Raw genomic sequence first — 16380 nt, forward strand, 5'->3', positions numbered from 1 at the left:
AAAATATGAGATGAATTTTGGAGTATTCTACTCCAGAATTAAACAAAAATAAAACAGCATTGTATTATTAAAAATTAATAAAATGATAGTGCCCACCGCCTATTTATTAGATGAGAGAACCCTAGTGAAACCCAAACTAGTGCTAGCCCTGAAGAGCACTCAACAGATAGTAACATTTTTATGTTACTTGTGTCCATGAAAATCGAACACATTCAAGTCAAAATAAAAATGTACACATAATGAGGGCACTTCTACTATTCTCTTCTAAAGAACTGAAAATATTACAAGATTTTCACTTCAAGTTACTTTTTAGACTACATCTTTGATCATTTATTTTCAGCATTTTGCTTCACCCACCCCCTCACTTTTGAATACAGGTCTGACTCTCGTACACCAGTGAGTATCAGATTAAGGCTGAATCTCACTGCACTTGATGTGCTCAATGATTTTCATTTTTGTTACAATTTTATTTATTTTATGAAATATATCTTTCTTATCCTAACTAGTAGTACTTTGGTATTTAAAAAATTTTTCAACATCTTAACAAACAAATCAGGTTAAAGTGCTAAAATAAAATATTAAAGTCAGTACATTGGCCCAAATTGCTTTACAGATATGGACAGAGGTTTCTGGAAATTGCGGAACTGTGGCCAGTAGGCAGCCACTGTCCTATAATTTTACATGTTATTATCTCATAAAACAATGTCAAATCAACATGCAAAAGATAACTTCTGTGTATTCTTGAAGGAGGTAAAAAAGTATGGGTTGTTTGAGCAAGTGAACAAAAAATTCTTCCTGTACATAAAGTAAAAAAAATTACCGTTGACCAAAATTTCTCTGGCATATCAGAGGGTCAGACTGTCTATTAAGAAGTATTCAGGAACAAAATAAAATATATTCTTTCATACCAATTACCTAGATTATAAGGAAAGAGTAGTTTCTTGAATATCTCTTCAGCATTTCTTTTCAATCTCTTTAGCAGAAAAATGACTTCCCTCAAATCATTTGCATGTGGGCTAAGTTGCTTTAGTCGTATCTGACTTTGTGGGACCCTATGGACCATAGCCTCCTAGGCTCCTCTCTCCATGGAATTCTCCAGGCAAGAATATTGGAGTGGGTTGCCATGCCCTCCTCCAGGGTATCTTTCCAGCCCAGGGCTGGAACCCTCAACACTGACATCGCCTGCATTGGTGGGCAGGTCCTCTACCACTGGTGCCACCTGGGAAGCCCCCCAAATCATTAGCCATTTAGATCTGAATTTTCAAGACAGATGTTGGTAATTGTTTTTGACAGTTGGCTGTAGAAAGTGGTTTACTGCCCTGACTAGGAGTCTCTGGTGGTGTTTACTGAGTAATCTTGAGCATATGGACAATTTGTTGGGCATATTTATAACTATTGTGTGTTTTTTTTTTTGTGGTTCTTGACACTGTGTGGGTGACAAGGCCAGAGCACTCTCTGGAAGTAGGGAGATGTTAGGATCCTGTGAACATCTGAATTTTATAGTCATGTGTCTGCAGAGACCTGTAAGTCTGGACAGTTCACAAACACCATGGACTGGTGTGACCATACTTTACCCTCACTCATGAGGATGAGGAAGTTAAGGTGCAGAAAGGTAAATGGCAGACATAGAGCTTTATCCCAGGTCTTTCTTCCCAAATACTACTGGTTCCAGTAGAGCACAACCACCAGAAATAACTGTTTTTGCATTATTTTCTTTTCTTGCAGTGTCACATGTCTAAGAATAATCCCATATTTCGATTTTCAGCTAAGTCTCCCAACCCTGTGTCTAGAAGCCGATTTTGACGCACTTGTAGAAAGAAGCCCCCATCGCCACCCCAACAGGCTCACTTGGAGACAGCAAATGTCCTATTTGATTATTTGGAGCTTGCCCTGTGGTACTTTGTGGTCTTGTGGAGTGAAACCAGACCTCTAGTGGTTGTTGATGAAATCTACTGAAGAACTAACCTGATCGAACCTTTTGTTTTAACCACAGAATCATGTCAACCCCGCCATGGACTTTACCCAGACCCCTCCTGGGATGTTAGCTCTGGACAACATGCTGTACTTCGCCAAGCACCATCAGGATGCCTACATCCGGGTAAGCATGTGGCCTCCTTCAACTGTTGTAGGTTTTCTGCTGAATTTGAATTTCCAACTTGTATATATGGAGGGATTACCCTTTAGATGAGTGGCCCCAGAGTTTTGCTTCTGTTATTTAGTAAAGTAAAAAATGAAAATTAAATGACATGAACACCAAAGTAGGGATTTTTAACTTTTAGTTTTTTTTCACATGATGACATTTTAAGCATATACTAGATATTGGAAAAATATTTTATATAATTCAGTTATTTGATTATGGCAAAATCTCTTATCCTTAAATAATAAAGAGAAATGGAAATCTCTTAAGACTTTTCTGACTTCTTGAGAAGAGTCTCAGGATTCTGTCTAGTACTGCTCTGTTCAATCTAATGCTGTAGATACAATAAGATAAACAGAGAAGTGTGGGAGAGATGGGGAGGGAGATGAAATACCTTCTTGCATTTCATAACAGATTAGTGAAACACCAGCTACCAGGGCAGATTCCTTTGTGGGTGGGGTGAAGGAAAGTAGAAGGTGCCCAGCTCTGCATCAGCAGGAAAGACAGAGTGTGAATGAACTGGAGCATGGAGACAGTGATAGAGAAGGTCTGCCCATCAAGGCTGCTCCACTGGAGACCCTGGATTTGTGTTGACCTCTGTCCCCAGTCTCTAGAAAGAGGACAACAGTTGGGGCGGGAATATAGATCTATGATTGAGATGGAGGAGGATATGAATAAATGGGCAAGGGCATTGGTGAGTGGTTAAAGTGATGACTGGATGTAAACTTAGAAAATAGTCAGTGAATGAAAATCCTAATGCATGAAGGCTAAAGCTGAAATCAGAGTAGGATATGAGCCTGTATGGGGCTTCCCAGGTGGCGCTAGTGGTAAAAGAACCTGCCCGCCAATGCAGGAGACGTTAAGAGATGTAGGTTCGATCCCTGGGTTGGGAAGATACCCTGGAGAAGGGCATGGCAACCATTTCAGTATTCTTGCCTGGAAAATCCCATGAACAGAGAAGCCCGGCAGACTATAGTCCATAGGGTGGCAGAGAGTCGAACACACCTGAAGTGACTTAGCACATGAGCATTTACTCCAGACATTCTCTGTTGGATCCCTCTTAGCACTGGCTTTCTGGAGACCAGGGCTCAAGACCTTTCACTATTGTTACCTGGTGATGTAAAGGTGGGCCATTGCTTTTGAATGGGCTACAGTTTCTTCTCCAAACTAGGGAGCTTTATTCCCCCAGGGAGCATTTGAAAATGTGTGGGCTTTTTTTTCTTTTTTTGGTAGTCACCATGCCCATTGGGGTTCTACTGGCCACAACCCTCTAAAACATGGGACAGTCTGCACCATGAAAAATTATCTTAACCAGTAGTGACTCCTTTGAAAAAAAGCCATGCCAGATCTGAGTTCCCTGTAAGCACTATCAGTTCAGTTCAGTTCAGTTGCTCAGTTGTGTCTGACTCTTTGCAACCCCATGGACTGCAGCATGCCAGATCTCCCTGTCCATCACCAACTCCCAGAGTTTACTCAAACTCATGTCCATTGAGTTGGTGATGCCATCCAACCATCTCATCCTCTGTTGTCCCCTTCTCCTCCTGCCTCCAATCTTTCCCAGCATCAGGGTCTTTTCAAATATTTTAACTTTATGTTTTTCTATATATGCAATTTGACAAACTTTGACTTATATTGAAGCATTATTTATAATTTAATTATATGAAGGATTTTATGCATTTCTCTGAAAGTTTTATGCACTTCTCAGGTACTCGGTCAGAAATATAATTTTCCATAAGAAAATAGTTTTTTCAAAAAAGTTTAATTTGTTTTATATGTGCATACATTTATTGCACAGATTTTTTTCTAGGAATGTAATTGCTCCCACAGTAAGTAAATTAATATTTTTGAGAAACCATGTAGAATAGCCTTAGAGAGTTGAATGTGAAAAGAAGAAGCCTATTAGAAATTGAATTTAGCATTAACTGATTCATGTTTGTGGATGAATGTTTCTAAAATTAGAATATTGATGCTCAATGTATTGTTAATTACGTAAGGCGCATATGTCTCAAGAAGAGTAATATAATATTTTAAGCCCATTTTCTTCAATGTGTTCTCTAAACCATCATAAGTTAAACTAATACCATAGCAACCTGATAGAACTTTATATCTGATAGGAACTTAAAAGAAAATCCTGTTTGAAAGAAAAGTGTGGCCCTTTTCATCCACATGCACTTTACTTTCTGGGTAGACATTCCGATAACTGAGATATCTGTTGTTTTCTAAAAAGTGTGCCTTCCTTTATGTTTTTTTCTGTGTCCTGTCTGACTTCGGGGTCATTAACTGCTACTTGGAAAGCTAAAGCTATTTATCTGAATGAAAGGGATTACAGGATCATATATAAAATCTGAGGCATTTCAAAGGAAGCTTTTGGATTTTTTTTTTAATTTTTATTTATTAATTTACTTATTTTTGGCTGCAGCGAGTCTTTGTTGCTTTGCTCGGGCTCTCTCTAGTTGTGGAGACTGGGCCGACTCCGTAGTTGCAGTGTGCGGGCTTCTCACTGTGGTGGCTTCTCTTGTGGAGCATCAGCTCTGGCTGCACCTGGCTTCAGTAGTTGCTGCTTGTGGGTTCCAGAACACAGGCTCAATAGCTGTGGCGCACGAGGTTAGTTGCTCTGTGGCATGTGGAATCTTCCAGACTAGGGATCGAGTCTACGTTCTCTGCATTGGCAGGCCGATTCTTACCCACCGAGCCACTAGGCAAGTCCCTGCAAAGAAGTTTTATGGCGACTATGATAGCAGGCTTCCCAGGTAGCACAGTTGTAAAAAATCCTCCTGCCAATGTAGGAGATGCAGGAGGAGAAGGTTTTATCCCTGGATCAGGAAGATTCTGGAGTAGGAGATGGCAACCCACCCCAGTATTCTTGCCTGGAAAATTCCATGGACAGAAGAGCCTGGTGGGCTTCAGTCTGTGGGGTTGCAAAGAGTCAGACACAACTCAGCACACACGCACACACACATGAAAACAGATGTCCCACTGGCAGTAAAACAGAGACAATGAAAATTGTCATTTCAGTAGCTAATTATAGATTTTGGTCTATGAGCTGAGTGGTCTCTTCTGAAATATAAAGGTGGGCTCTTGGGTTTTTAATAAGTTTACATTTTGATAAAATTTGGTTTTTTTTATGGTAAATTTCCTATCTAAATGCAGTTATTCACTTATAATTTATATCTTTCATTCAGTAAGCATGTATTCTCTCCCTGAATATATAGTCTCACTTTTCACTTTGCCAGTCAGATTTATGGCTGAGGCTTTTGAAAAGAATTCTAATGTACACACACACACACACATTGCTTCTTTGCCCTTGATACACTCCACCACCCTCCAGCTACTGTTTTCCCTCAAGCACTGTGTGTTTTTCCCTGTTGTCTTCTTGTGCCATGTTCTAACTCACCTGCCCTTGACTTTTCAACACTTGGCACCCATCACTTTCCAGAAACTGTTCTCCTGCTACATGAAGAGCCCTCACCTCCTCCTTTGTCTCATTTGCCCTCCCATTGACACTGGACACTGTTTCCATTGGCTGGTTCTCCCTTTTTTGCCTGCAGCCTATGGTGTCTGTCTTGGTTCTCTCCTTGACTGTTTTAGTCTCTCTGATGGGTTTCTCTCCTTCTGCCTGCTTATCAAATGCGCATGATCCTCATGGCTCAGTCTGTGGACCACTTTCCTTTCAGGCACTCAGGCTGCATGTATAGACGGAAGCCCACCAGGGCCCGCCGTCCCTGGGATTCTCCAGGCAAGAACACTGGAGTGGGTTGCCATTTCCTTCTCCATGCATTTACTGAGTAACTATCAAATAGCCTGCAGTGAGTGAGGAGACAGCAAGTCCCCAAGCAACAAGTCACTCATGAGTCCTGTCCTTGAGGATTTTACTGTCTACAGATGGCAAGTAGGGGGAGCTGGGGGAAGAGATAAATACCAGCACTTTTCAAGCCACTCAGTGGATTTTGATTGGGTAAGAGTGATACTGGGGACACAGAGGAGCATCACAAACACAGATATCAGGTAAGGAGGACTTCCTAGAAGAAGTGGCATTAACACTCCTGTTGGGTAGTATAGTTATAAGGTGAGGGGAAAAGGGTGTGAGAAAGTCCTCTAAATAGAGGGAAACATACAAACAGAGGCATAAAGATGTGTGCTTTGTTTAAGGAACCGCAAATAGCACAGCATGGTTAAGGCAGGGAGTGGCAGATATGATCATGGCTTGGGAGATAATTGTGGGCTGGTTCGTTAGGCACCCTTCATGTAGTATTAAGTTGTTTGGGCCTTAACCCAAAGGCAGTGAAGAATTACTGCACTATTTTAAGGAAAGAGAATGAGAGTCAATTTTAGAAAAATCATTCTCCTGCCAGAAAAGAAACGTGAGAAATCAATACTAGCGGTGAAAATGAAATTGGGGAAATTATAGAGAAATGATGGTCACTTGATTGAGGGTAGTAGCCGTGGCATTGGGGAGAAGCAGTTTGAATGAATTATTTTGGAGCTGAGATAAATTTGATTCTCTCCAAGGAAGAGAGAAATACTGGCTTGAGTGGATGGACAATGGTGTCATAGATGAAATAGATCTGCACGCTGTGAGGGAATAGTCCTTTGGAGACATCCAGACCCTATATGTACATGGGACATCTGTCCAGGTCTTCGTTTCTAATAGGCAGTGAGCCCAAACCTATATAGATACCACATTCTATGTGTTCTCCATTCTAAACTTTCTCTTTTCCTCTCATCTATGCTCCCTTTTTTCTATTCATGTAGATTGTTACAATATTATCTTAATAACCTCCCTGCTAAAGCCTGCACTCTTTGAACCCACCTTCCAGGCTAGCTGCTAGAAAGATTTTTCTAACCACAGTTCAGAACACTTTGGGAACCACCCCTGGCCCACACAGCTCTACCTCTGGCACCTGGCACATAGTGGATTTTAATGATTGCTTGCTAGTTGAGTAGTTTCTTTAGTTTTATTTCGATCGTCTCTTGCCAGTGATCAGTTCATTTTTATCATCTGGGAATCATGGTCTTTGGTTCTCTTAACAATCATATAAAAGTATATTTTTGCAACATGAATTTATTGATGGGCAGTCTGGTTTTTCATGTATTGTTTGAATAAACTTGGTAACCATGTATTAATGAAAGCAGCAGACGTAATTGAATTAACCCACACTTGGACGGGCACAGAACACAAGGAGAAATTGCAAATCTGAGCATCCCACTGTGCCCAGAGTAAAATCTGAAGACATAGCATGATTTCAGACTTTGAGTCTTATTTACTTTGGGCATAATTGCTTTTTTTTCCTGGAAATGCTTCATTCCCAGAGCCCCCCACCCCCACCCCCACCCAAGGCTCACTCTGTGAGAGGTGGAAGGTGGTGCTTGGCTCACTCCTGCGATTCTGCTGTCGCTCAGAGACAGATAATTGAGCATGTAGTGTGTGGTTTCATCTTGCTTTTGTTTTTACTCCCTGGAATGGCAATTCTTAGTACCTTGGAAGGAAGAAGCTTAGTGACTCCATTGGAAATAAAACCTTTGGTCTTAGAGCATATATTCTTGCTGTATTTAATTATTCACTGGAAACCACTGAGACCAAATGACTTGTTTTCTTTTGGTTCAAGACTCAGACTGGCTATTGTGGGAGCCAAGATTTAGCCACAAAGCAGGAGGAAGAAACTAAGGATTCCCGACACACAATGGTCAGGTCTGGGGAGGAACTGGGACTGGAAAAAAATACCTGAGAAAAATGCTAAACTAAAGACATCATTTCAGGATGGAAGTAATTCTTTATGGTGATACTTGTCTTCCGCTGATTGTTCAGAGAAAATAAGTACCTAGTACAGGTTGGGTGACATAAGATGCGCTCCATATATTTAGCTCAGTCTTCAAGAAAAGCTTGTGAGACAGATGTGTTATCACATAGATTCAGGAACTGGGACTTAGAGAAGTACTAAGAGCTCCACTAGGTCAAACAGCCAGGAGACCAGCTGACTTTGAACTTAGGCTTTGGCTTCCAAATCTTAGGCTCTTTGCATTCTGCAGCCTCCTTTCTCAGGGCTTGGATTGTGATGAATACAACAGGTCTGTTCTTCTGGACATGATGGGTAAAGGGACAGAATCAGAGGAATGCTTAAAAGACATGGGAAGTTGATGGGACCATCAAACAAGTGTTTATATTCAGTTCTGATTTTCCTAAATCTAGCATGATCAGAAGGTTGTTCCTAAAAGGAAGAGAGGTGTCAACTTCTTCCATTTTATTACAGACTTTATATAAATATCACAGTGTCTTTATTAGACTGTAAATCCTTTGAAAACCGAGGTTGTCTTTTTCTTATATATTGTCATATTACCACATATTTGATTGCTACTCACATCATGCTATTTAAAGGGGTAATTGAGCCTGGTGAAGAGATCACTACAAAGCTTTCCAGATTGCAGATGTGGTCATTAGTTTCAGACTAGTGACAGGACAAGTGACAAGCAGAAGAATTTCAGAAGGTTCAAAACCTCTTGGCATTACAGCCAGATAGAAGCATGTTGTTCATTAATCCTAGAGCCTAAAAAAGTCAGATAAGCTATTTAAATATGTTGCAATAACAGCCACAAGTATGCAAATGAGATGTTTCTGTTATTGCTTATATTTTTCTCAGAGGGAGACATATTCACACTGAAAATAAAAAACGGTTCATTTTTTCAGATGCTGCTGCTGCTGCTAAGTTGCTTCAGTCGTGTCTGATTCTGTGTGACCCCATAGATGGCAGCCTACCAGGCTCCGCCGTCCCTGGGATTCTCCAGGCAAGAACACTGGAGTGGGTTGCCATTTCCTTCAATGCATGAAAGTGAAAAGTGAAAGTGAAGTCACTCAGTCGTGTTCGACTCTTAGCTACCCCATGGACGTAGCCCACCAGGCTCCTCCATCCATGGGATTTTCCAGGCAAGAGTACTGGAGTGGGGTGCCATTGTCTTCTCCTTTCTCAGATACTAAAAAGCATCAAACCAAAGAGAGGGGCTTCCCAGGTGGTGCTAGTGGTAAAGAACCGGCCTGTCAATGCAGCAGACATAAGAGACACCGGTTCAATTCCAAGTTCGAGAAGACTCCCTGGGGGAGAGGATGGCAACTCACTCCAGTATTCTTGCCTGGAGAATCCCATGGACAGAGGAGCTGGCAGGCTCCTCTGTAGGGTCGCAAAGAGTCAGACACAACTGAAGCAATTGTACACAGGCAAAGGAAGAGAAATCTCTTTCAATATTCACATTCAACATTAACTCACTCAGGTTGATGCTGTCATTATTTCCATTTTGTGGATGGGGAAACTGATACACAGGCGGGATTACACACAGCTAAGGAAGTGCTTGTGCTAGAGCTGAGTTTAACACTGAAGAGTTTGCTTCCATACTTCGTGTCCATACCCTGTGCCTTTTAGGGGTTCATAGATTCATAGAGAGGTTGCAACTGCTAATCAAGTAAGTTCTAAGGATGTATTTTGCTCACTTGAGACAGTATTTTTAATGAAAAGAGAATTTAAATTGCCTGTGGCAGGGCCTGCACTCTCTCTCTCGAAAAGAATTGCGAGCTCCAGGACTCCCTATTACATTCTGTCTGGCTGCTTTATGAATTCTAGTTGTCTGCCTGCTACCTGAGGGACCCGACTTAGTGGCCATGATATTGGCCCTTTGTGAAGTTCTGGGTGCATTGTCATCACGCAGTGGGTGCTCAGCGTCTCTTACTTGACTTTTTCTTTTCCTGGTGCATAAAGTTATACTTGGTTACTGTCCTGTCTCCTGGGGGCTTCGTATTTCTGCGCTGAATGTTGTCTTTCCAGCCTTGTCAGCCCCTGGAGAGCAGGTGCTTCATCCTGTATTTGTTCTCTTGCTGAGAATAAAGGACTTTAATTTCAACCTCCCAAGAGCAGAGGAAAAGATTAGGCATGCTTCTCAAATTCTCTGGTTGTAAATATTAAAGAAAAAAAGGCATCAGATGTTATTATAAATACATGAGTCCAGTGTCTGGGGGCTTTCCGCACAGTCAGCCCTCGGTGCTGTGTGTCAGACCGCGCAATGGAATTCTCGCTGCCCACAGCCTGCACATAAAGGGGCACAGAAACCGAGTATCCCTCATGCACTAACGGGGTGCTGATGGAGGCAATGGTGAGCCTTTAAAATACATTAAGGAACTTTTAACATTTCAAGGGGAAAATTGGCAGTTTCCCAAGTGGCATAATTACAAGACGGTGTGTAATGTGTAATTAAACTTAACTATGAAGTAAATGATTGGAATAAAGCTTGGTGGCACATCATTTTTTTTTCTTCCCCTAGTGCTGACAGATCCCTCCCTCCCCTTGTCCCTGAAACGGCTTTACAGCAGCAATTGCTCCTAATTTTTTTTTTAATGAAATTATATGTTGCCGGTTAAACACAGAGTTTTCATGTAAAGGAACCTTTTTTATTAGAGTGATATTTTCCTTCTAGGTGATCTGGGGCACAGAATCCATAGGCTAACAAGGACCTCAAGGCAAAGCCTTGCTGGGACTTTAATCTTTGTCTAATTATTCATTTAAATACTTTATTCTTTACATTTTATTTTCACTCTTTCTTTGACCAAGGTCTGCAGCCTGAAGGCTTGTTTTTGTGTACATTTTTTTCATGTTTTAAAAATTGAGGCATTAATTTCATTGATTGTGAATAACCAAGCTGTTCTTGCCAAACAATCAAGACCCCTTGAGAGTGTGAATATATGTGATTAGATTTACTAATTGCACTGGAAAGCAGAATTTCTGACTTCCAAAGCCAATGATTTGAATGGAATACTTCAGGCCTCAGGATAAGATCATTGTTCAGCATGAGCTTGGTTTTATCTCAGACAACCCATCATCTTAGGAGTGAAGGCTGGTTCCACATCCATGAACATTTGCTAGATATAGCAGTGCACGTGCCCTGAGTTCTCACCGCCTGAGTTCTTTTGGTACCTACTTCAGTACCTGGAATCTGAAGCAGGTCTAAACCTGGTAGTTACATATTTCGTTTTCCTCTGCATCAGCCCAAGCTGGGTATTAGGTTTAGAACTTTTTACTTAGCTGTATCTAAAGTGTTTTTGTTGTTGTTGTTTTTAAACTGTAAAACATAGTGGGATTTTAAAACATGTGGATGGATTGCTTGATTAAAAAAAAAAATGTAACCAACCAATAGAAGGAACTCAATGCAGTTGACACAGTACAAACTAGGCCCAGTGAACTGCAAGGTTAGAAACTGCAGGCAGCCTCATGTGTGGATGACGCTGTGCTCATGAGGGTATCAGCTAAACCCTTAGTCAACAGGGGCTGTCCTGGGTCCATCCTTAGACCCAGCCGTACTTTCTCATTCTTTCTCCACATCCGTTCTTTCTCAGCCCACATGGTCCATTGTTTGTCTCATTATTCTAGTTAAACAAATACATTTTTATTGAGTACCTGCTCTGTGACAGGTTGTCTCCTTTCTGCTGTCATCAGCTAAGTTCCCCTTTTAATTATGCACTTTCTACCTTCATTGTGGAGGGCTTAGTAGCTGCTGTGCTGGGGGCATGGTGTGGCCTCTCCTCTTTCTGCTGTAGTTGCTGTGCTACTCTCTAAAGTTCCAAGAGCTGCTATTCACTTTTGCCTGTCCCTTTAAGAGGTGAAAAGTTTCTGGGAATCCCCTCTCTTCTGTGTATCTAAGTGGAAAGTGTTATAGGCCTCTTTAGCTCTTTAAGTTCTTTTTAAATAATGGACATTATTTTTAAATCAGTTTTAGGTTTACAGAAAAATTAAGCAGAAAGTACACAGAGTTCCCATATGTTACCCCTTCAGTCCCTCTCCCACACATAGTTTCTGATGTTATTAACATCTTGCATTAATGTGGACTTTGTTGGATTTAATGAAGCCAATATCATACAGTCTTGCTATAATTGACTATTAGTTCCAGTATGGTTTTTTGTGCGTGTCCTTTGAAAGATTCTGGATAAATAATCATGTCATTTGTGCACCAACAGTTTTATTTCTTCTTTCTCAATCTGTGTACTTTTCATATCCTTTTCTTATCTTATTGCATTAGCTAGGGTTTCCAACAAGATGCTGAATAAGTCAGAAGGAATATCCAGCCTTAATCCTGATGTTAGGGGGAAAGAGTTAAGTTTTTTACCATTAAGGATGTTGTTAGCTGTAGAGTCTTTATAGATGTTCTTTATCAAGTTAATGAAGTTCCCCTTGGTTATTAGTTTGCTAGGACTGCCATAAGAAAACATGCGGTGGCTCAGACAATAGAAACATATCCTTTAACAATTCTGGAGGCTGGAGGTCTGAGGTCAAGGCCAGTGGGTTGGTTCCTCTTGAGGCCTCTTTCCTTGGCTTGCAGACAGGTGCCTTCTTACTGTGGCCTCCTGTGGCCATTCTGCTGTGTACTCACATCCCTGGTGTCTCTCTTCTTCTTATAAGGACCTCAGTTGTATTGAATTTGAGCCCCATGCTAATGGCCTCATTTTCTTGCTGCTTTAAAAGCTTTATCTCCCAATATAATCACATTTTGGAAGACCAAGGGTTAGACCTTTAACATACACACTGGGGCAGGGAGAGATACTGTTCAGTTCATAGCATTCTGTCTACTTTGTACATTCCAGGTGCATTCCAATCTCTGGGTCTGGTACAGGCATACCTCATTTTATTGCTCTTTGCAGATATTGGTGGCATTATTTTTTTAACTAATTGAATGTTTGAGGCAACCCTCTGTCAAACAAGTCTATCAATATTTTTCTAATAGCATCTTTTCCTTTTGTGTCTCTTTGGTAATTCTTGTAATACTTCAAACTTTACAAGCTTTTTCATCATTATCATATTTTATAATATATAATATGTGATCAGTCATCTTAGATGTTACTGTTGTAATAGTTTAGGGTTGCATGAACCATGCCTGTATAAAATGACAAACTTCAGCAATAAATGTTATATGTTTCCTGACTGCTCTGCCAACAGACTGTTGCCCATCTCTCTCCCTTTCCTTGGATGTCCCTACCTGAAACCCAATAGATTGAAGTTAGGCCAGTTAATAACCTTACAATGGACTGTAAATGTTCAGGAGAAAGGAAGTGTTACATGTCTCTTAGTTTAAATCAAAAGCTAAAAATAATTAAGCTTAGTTAGGAAGGTATATTGAAAGGTGGTGTTGTTCAGTTGCATATCTGACTCTTTGTGACCCCATGAACTGCAACATGCCAGGCTTCCCTGTCCTTCACTATCTCCCACAGTTTGCTCAGATTCATGTTCATTGAATCTGTGATACTATCTAACCATCTCATCTTCTGCTGCCCTCTTCTCCTTTTGCGTTCAATCTTTCCCAGCATCAGGGTCTTTTCAAATGAGTAGGCTCTTCACATTCAGGTGGCCAAAGTATTGGAACTTCAGCTTCAGCATCAGTCCTTCCAGTGAATATTCAGGGTTGATTTCCTATAGAATTGACTGGCTTGATCTTCTTGTAGTCCAAGGGACTCTCAAGAGTCTTCTCCAGCACCACTATTCAAAGGCAGATAGACCAAAAGCTATGCCTCTTGAACCAGTTAGTCAAGTTGTGAATGCAGAGAAAAAATTTTTGAAGGAAATTAAAGGTGCTACTTGCATTAACACATGGATCGTAACAAAGCTAGACAGACTTATTGCTGATATTGGCAAAGTTTTAGTGGTCTGGATAGAAGATCAAACCAGCCACAACATTCCCTTTAAGACAAAGACTAATTCAGAGCAAGGCTCTAACTTTCTTCAATTCTGTAGAGGCTGAGAGACGTGAGGAAGCTGCAGAAGAAAGGTTTGAAACAAGCAAAAGTTGATTCATGAGGTTTAAGGAAAGAAGTCATCTCCATCAAAATGCAAGGGTAAGCAGCAAGTGCTGATGTAGAAGCTGCTGCAAGTTATCCAGAAGATCTAGCTAAGATAGTGAATGAAGGTGACTATACCAAACAAGAGATTTTTGATGAAGACAAAATAGGCTTCTGTTGGAAGAAGATGCCATCTAGGACTTTCATAGCTAGAGAGGGGAAATCAAGTTTCAAAGAACTCTCTTGTTAGGTGCTAATGCAGCTGGTGACTTGATGAAAATGCTCATTTACCATTCTGAAAATCCGAGGGCCCTGAAGAATTAGTAATACTAAGTCTACTCTGCCTGTACTCTATCAGTGGAACAACAAAGCCTATATTGCAGCTTGTTTACAGCATGATTTCCTGAATATTTTAAGCTTGTGTTGACACCTGCTGCCCAGAAAAGAAAATTTCATTTCAAAATATTACTGGTCATTGACAGTTAACCTAAGAGCTGCGGTGGAGAGTAATGTTTTCATGCCTGCTAACATATCATCCATTCTGCAGCCCATGGATTAAGGAGTAATTTCCATTTTCAAGTCTTATTATTTAAGAAATACGTTACATGAGGCTATAGTTGCCATAGACAGTGACTCCTCTGTTGTTATCTCTAAATTGAAATTTTTCTGGAAAGGATTTGCCATTCTGGATGCCATAAGGAAAGTTTGTGATTCATGGGAGGAGGTCAAAATATCAACATTGACAGGAGTTTGGAAGAAGCTGATTCCAACTCTCACGGATGACTTTCAGGAGTTCAAGAGTTCAGTGGAGGAAGTAACAACAAATGTGGTAGAAATAGGAAGAGAACTAGAATTAGAAGTGGAGTCTGAAGATGTGGCTGAATTGCTGCAATTTCATAATAAACCTTTAAGAGACAAAATCCTTATGGATGAGCAAAGAAAGTGGCTTCTTAAGGTGCAGTCCTTTGCTGGTGAAGATGCTGTGAAAGTTGCTGAAATGACAACAAGGGGTTTAGAATATCATACAAACTTAGTTAATAAAGCAGTGGCATAGTTTGAGAGAACTGACTCCAAGTTTGAAAGACGTTCTACTGTGGGTAAATGGTATCAAACAGCATTGCATGCTACAGAAGAATTATTCATGAAAGGAGGAGTCAATCAATGGGGTCAACTTCATTGTTTTAAGAAATTGCCACAGCTATCCCAGCCTTCAGTACCACCACACTGGTTAGTCAGCACTCATCAATATCTAGGCAAGAACCCCAACAGCAAAAAGATTATGACTCGCTGAAGGCTCAGTTGCTGGTCAACATTTGTTAGCAATCAAATATTTTTTTTAATTAAGATATGCACATTGTTTTTTTAGACACAATGTTATTGCACACTTAATAGACTACAGTATAGTGTAAACGTAACTTTCATATGCACTGGAAAATCAAAAGTTTGTGTGACTAGCTTTGTTTTGATATTTGCTTTATTGCAGTGGTTTGGAACCAAATCTTTAATATCTGTGAGGGTTGTCTGTACTTGCTGCTTCCTCTCCAGGGAATCGGCTCCCCTTTTAGGGGTACCTTTGCTCTCACTTCCTCTAGATTCAGGGTGGCCTCTTCTCACCACCAAATATAAGATTGTAATTTCATCCTTTTTTTCCCATCCACCTTACCTCCTTTGTTTTACTCCAAGTGTAATGCTGTTTGCGTACTCTACAGCACTTATCTGTTAAGTGGGTGTCTAAATCGAGTGGGTGCTTGTGTTCTGCCTCCTGGCCAGATCACCAGTCACCCCAAGGTAAGAAGCCACAGAGATGGGTGTTTATCTGGAATATGCTAACTGCAGCTGTCCTTCTGTCCTTTGTCCATTCTGGAATAGAAACCAAATTAGCAGTTATACAGGTATGCCCCAAGATGGCCTTGCCTCAGATACGCTGATGCTTATACTTGGGTGAATCACTGCTGACTTTCATTTTTAAATTGTATTCATGTGACTTCAGTCTAGCCAGTATCAGCAGCCTGACTACCAAATCAGAAAGCATTTTGTGTTGGTATAATAGAATTTAGATGGTAGTGTTCCTGAATGTCCCATTGTCTTCAGTAAAAATAGCTTTCCCCTTAGGAACTGTGCAATACACCTGGTACACCCAGAAGTGTTTGACATTGTCAGGTAGCTTTATTTTTGATCTCAATTTTATCAATTTTTCCTTTGTCTTGAGGAAAAAGACTAAGATTCCAAAATTTAATATAAATCATAGACAATATTTTTCTTGTATTTGATAAAGTAGCTGAAGCACTATTAGTAACAGATAATAACAGCCTTAACAGCTTAATTTCTCTCTGATTTATCGAATGCTATTCTGTAAATAAATACAAGGGTCCTTATACTTTTATAAGGTCCTTATACTTTGAGAAGACACAGATATATGTCATTCATACCTGTCCCTAAACTT

The 16380-nt window shown here is 40.5% G+C and overlaps 1 protein-coding gene across 4 annotated transcripts in view; it reads left to right on the plus strand.

Annotated features, from left to right (window-relative positions):
• ELMO1 (engulfment and cell motility 1) overlaps window positions 1-16380 on the plus strand; it is a 583566-nt gene that overhangs the window by 292872 nt on the left and 274314 nt on the right. For all 4 annotated transcript variants that reach the window (XM_055590394.1, XM_055590392.1, XM_055590395.1 and 1 more), the window contains one exon: window positions 1994-2098. In XM_055590394.1, the coding sequence (XP_055446369.1) occupies window positions 1994-2098 (105 nt within the window). The remainder of the gene's footprint in view (window positions 1-1993; window positions 2099-16380) is intronic.

Source organism: Bubalus kerabau, chromosome 8, assembly GCF_029407905.1.
Source record: "Bubalus kerabau isolate K-KA32 ecotype Philippines breed swamp buffalo chromosome 8, PCC_UOA_SB_1v2, whole genome shotgun sequence".
In the NCBI taxonomy this organism is placed as follows: Eukaryota; Metazoa; Chordata; class Mammalia; order Artiodactyla; family Bovidae; genus Bubalus; species Bubalus kerabau.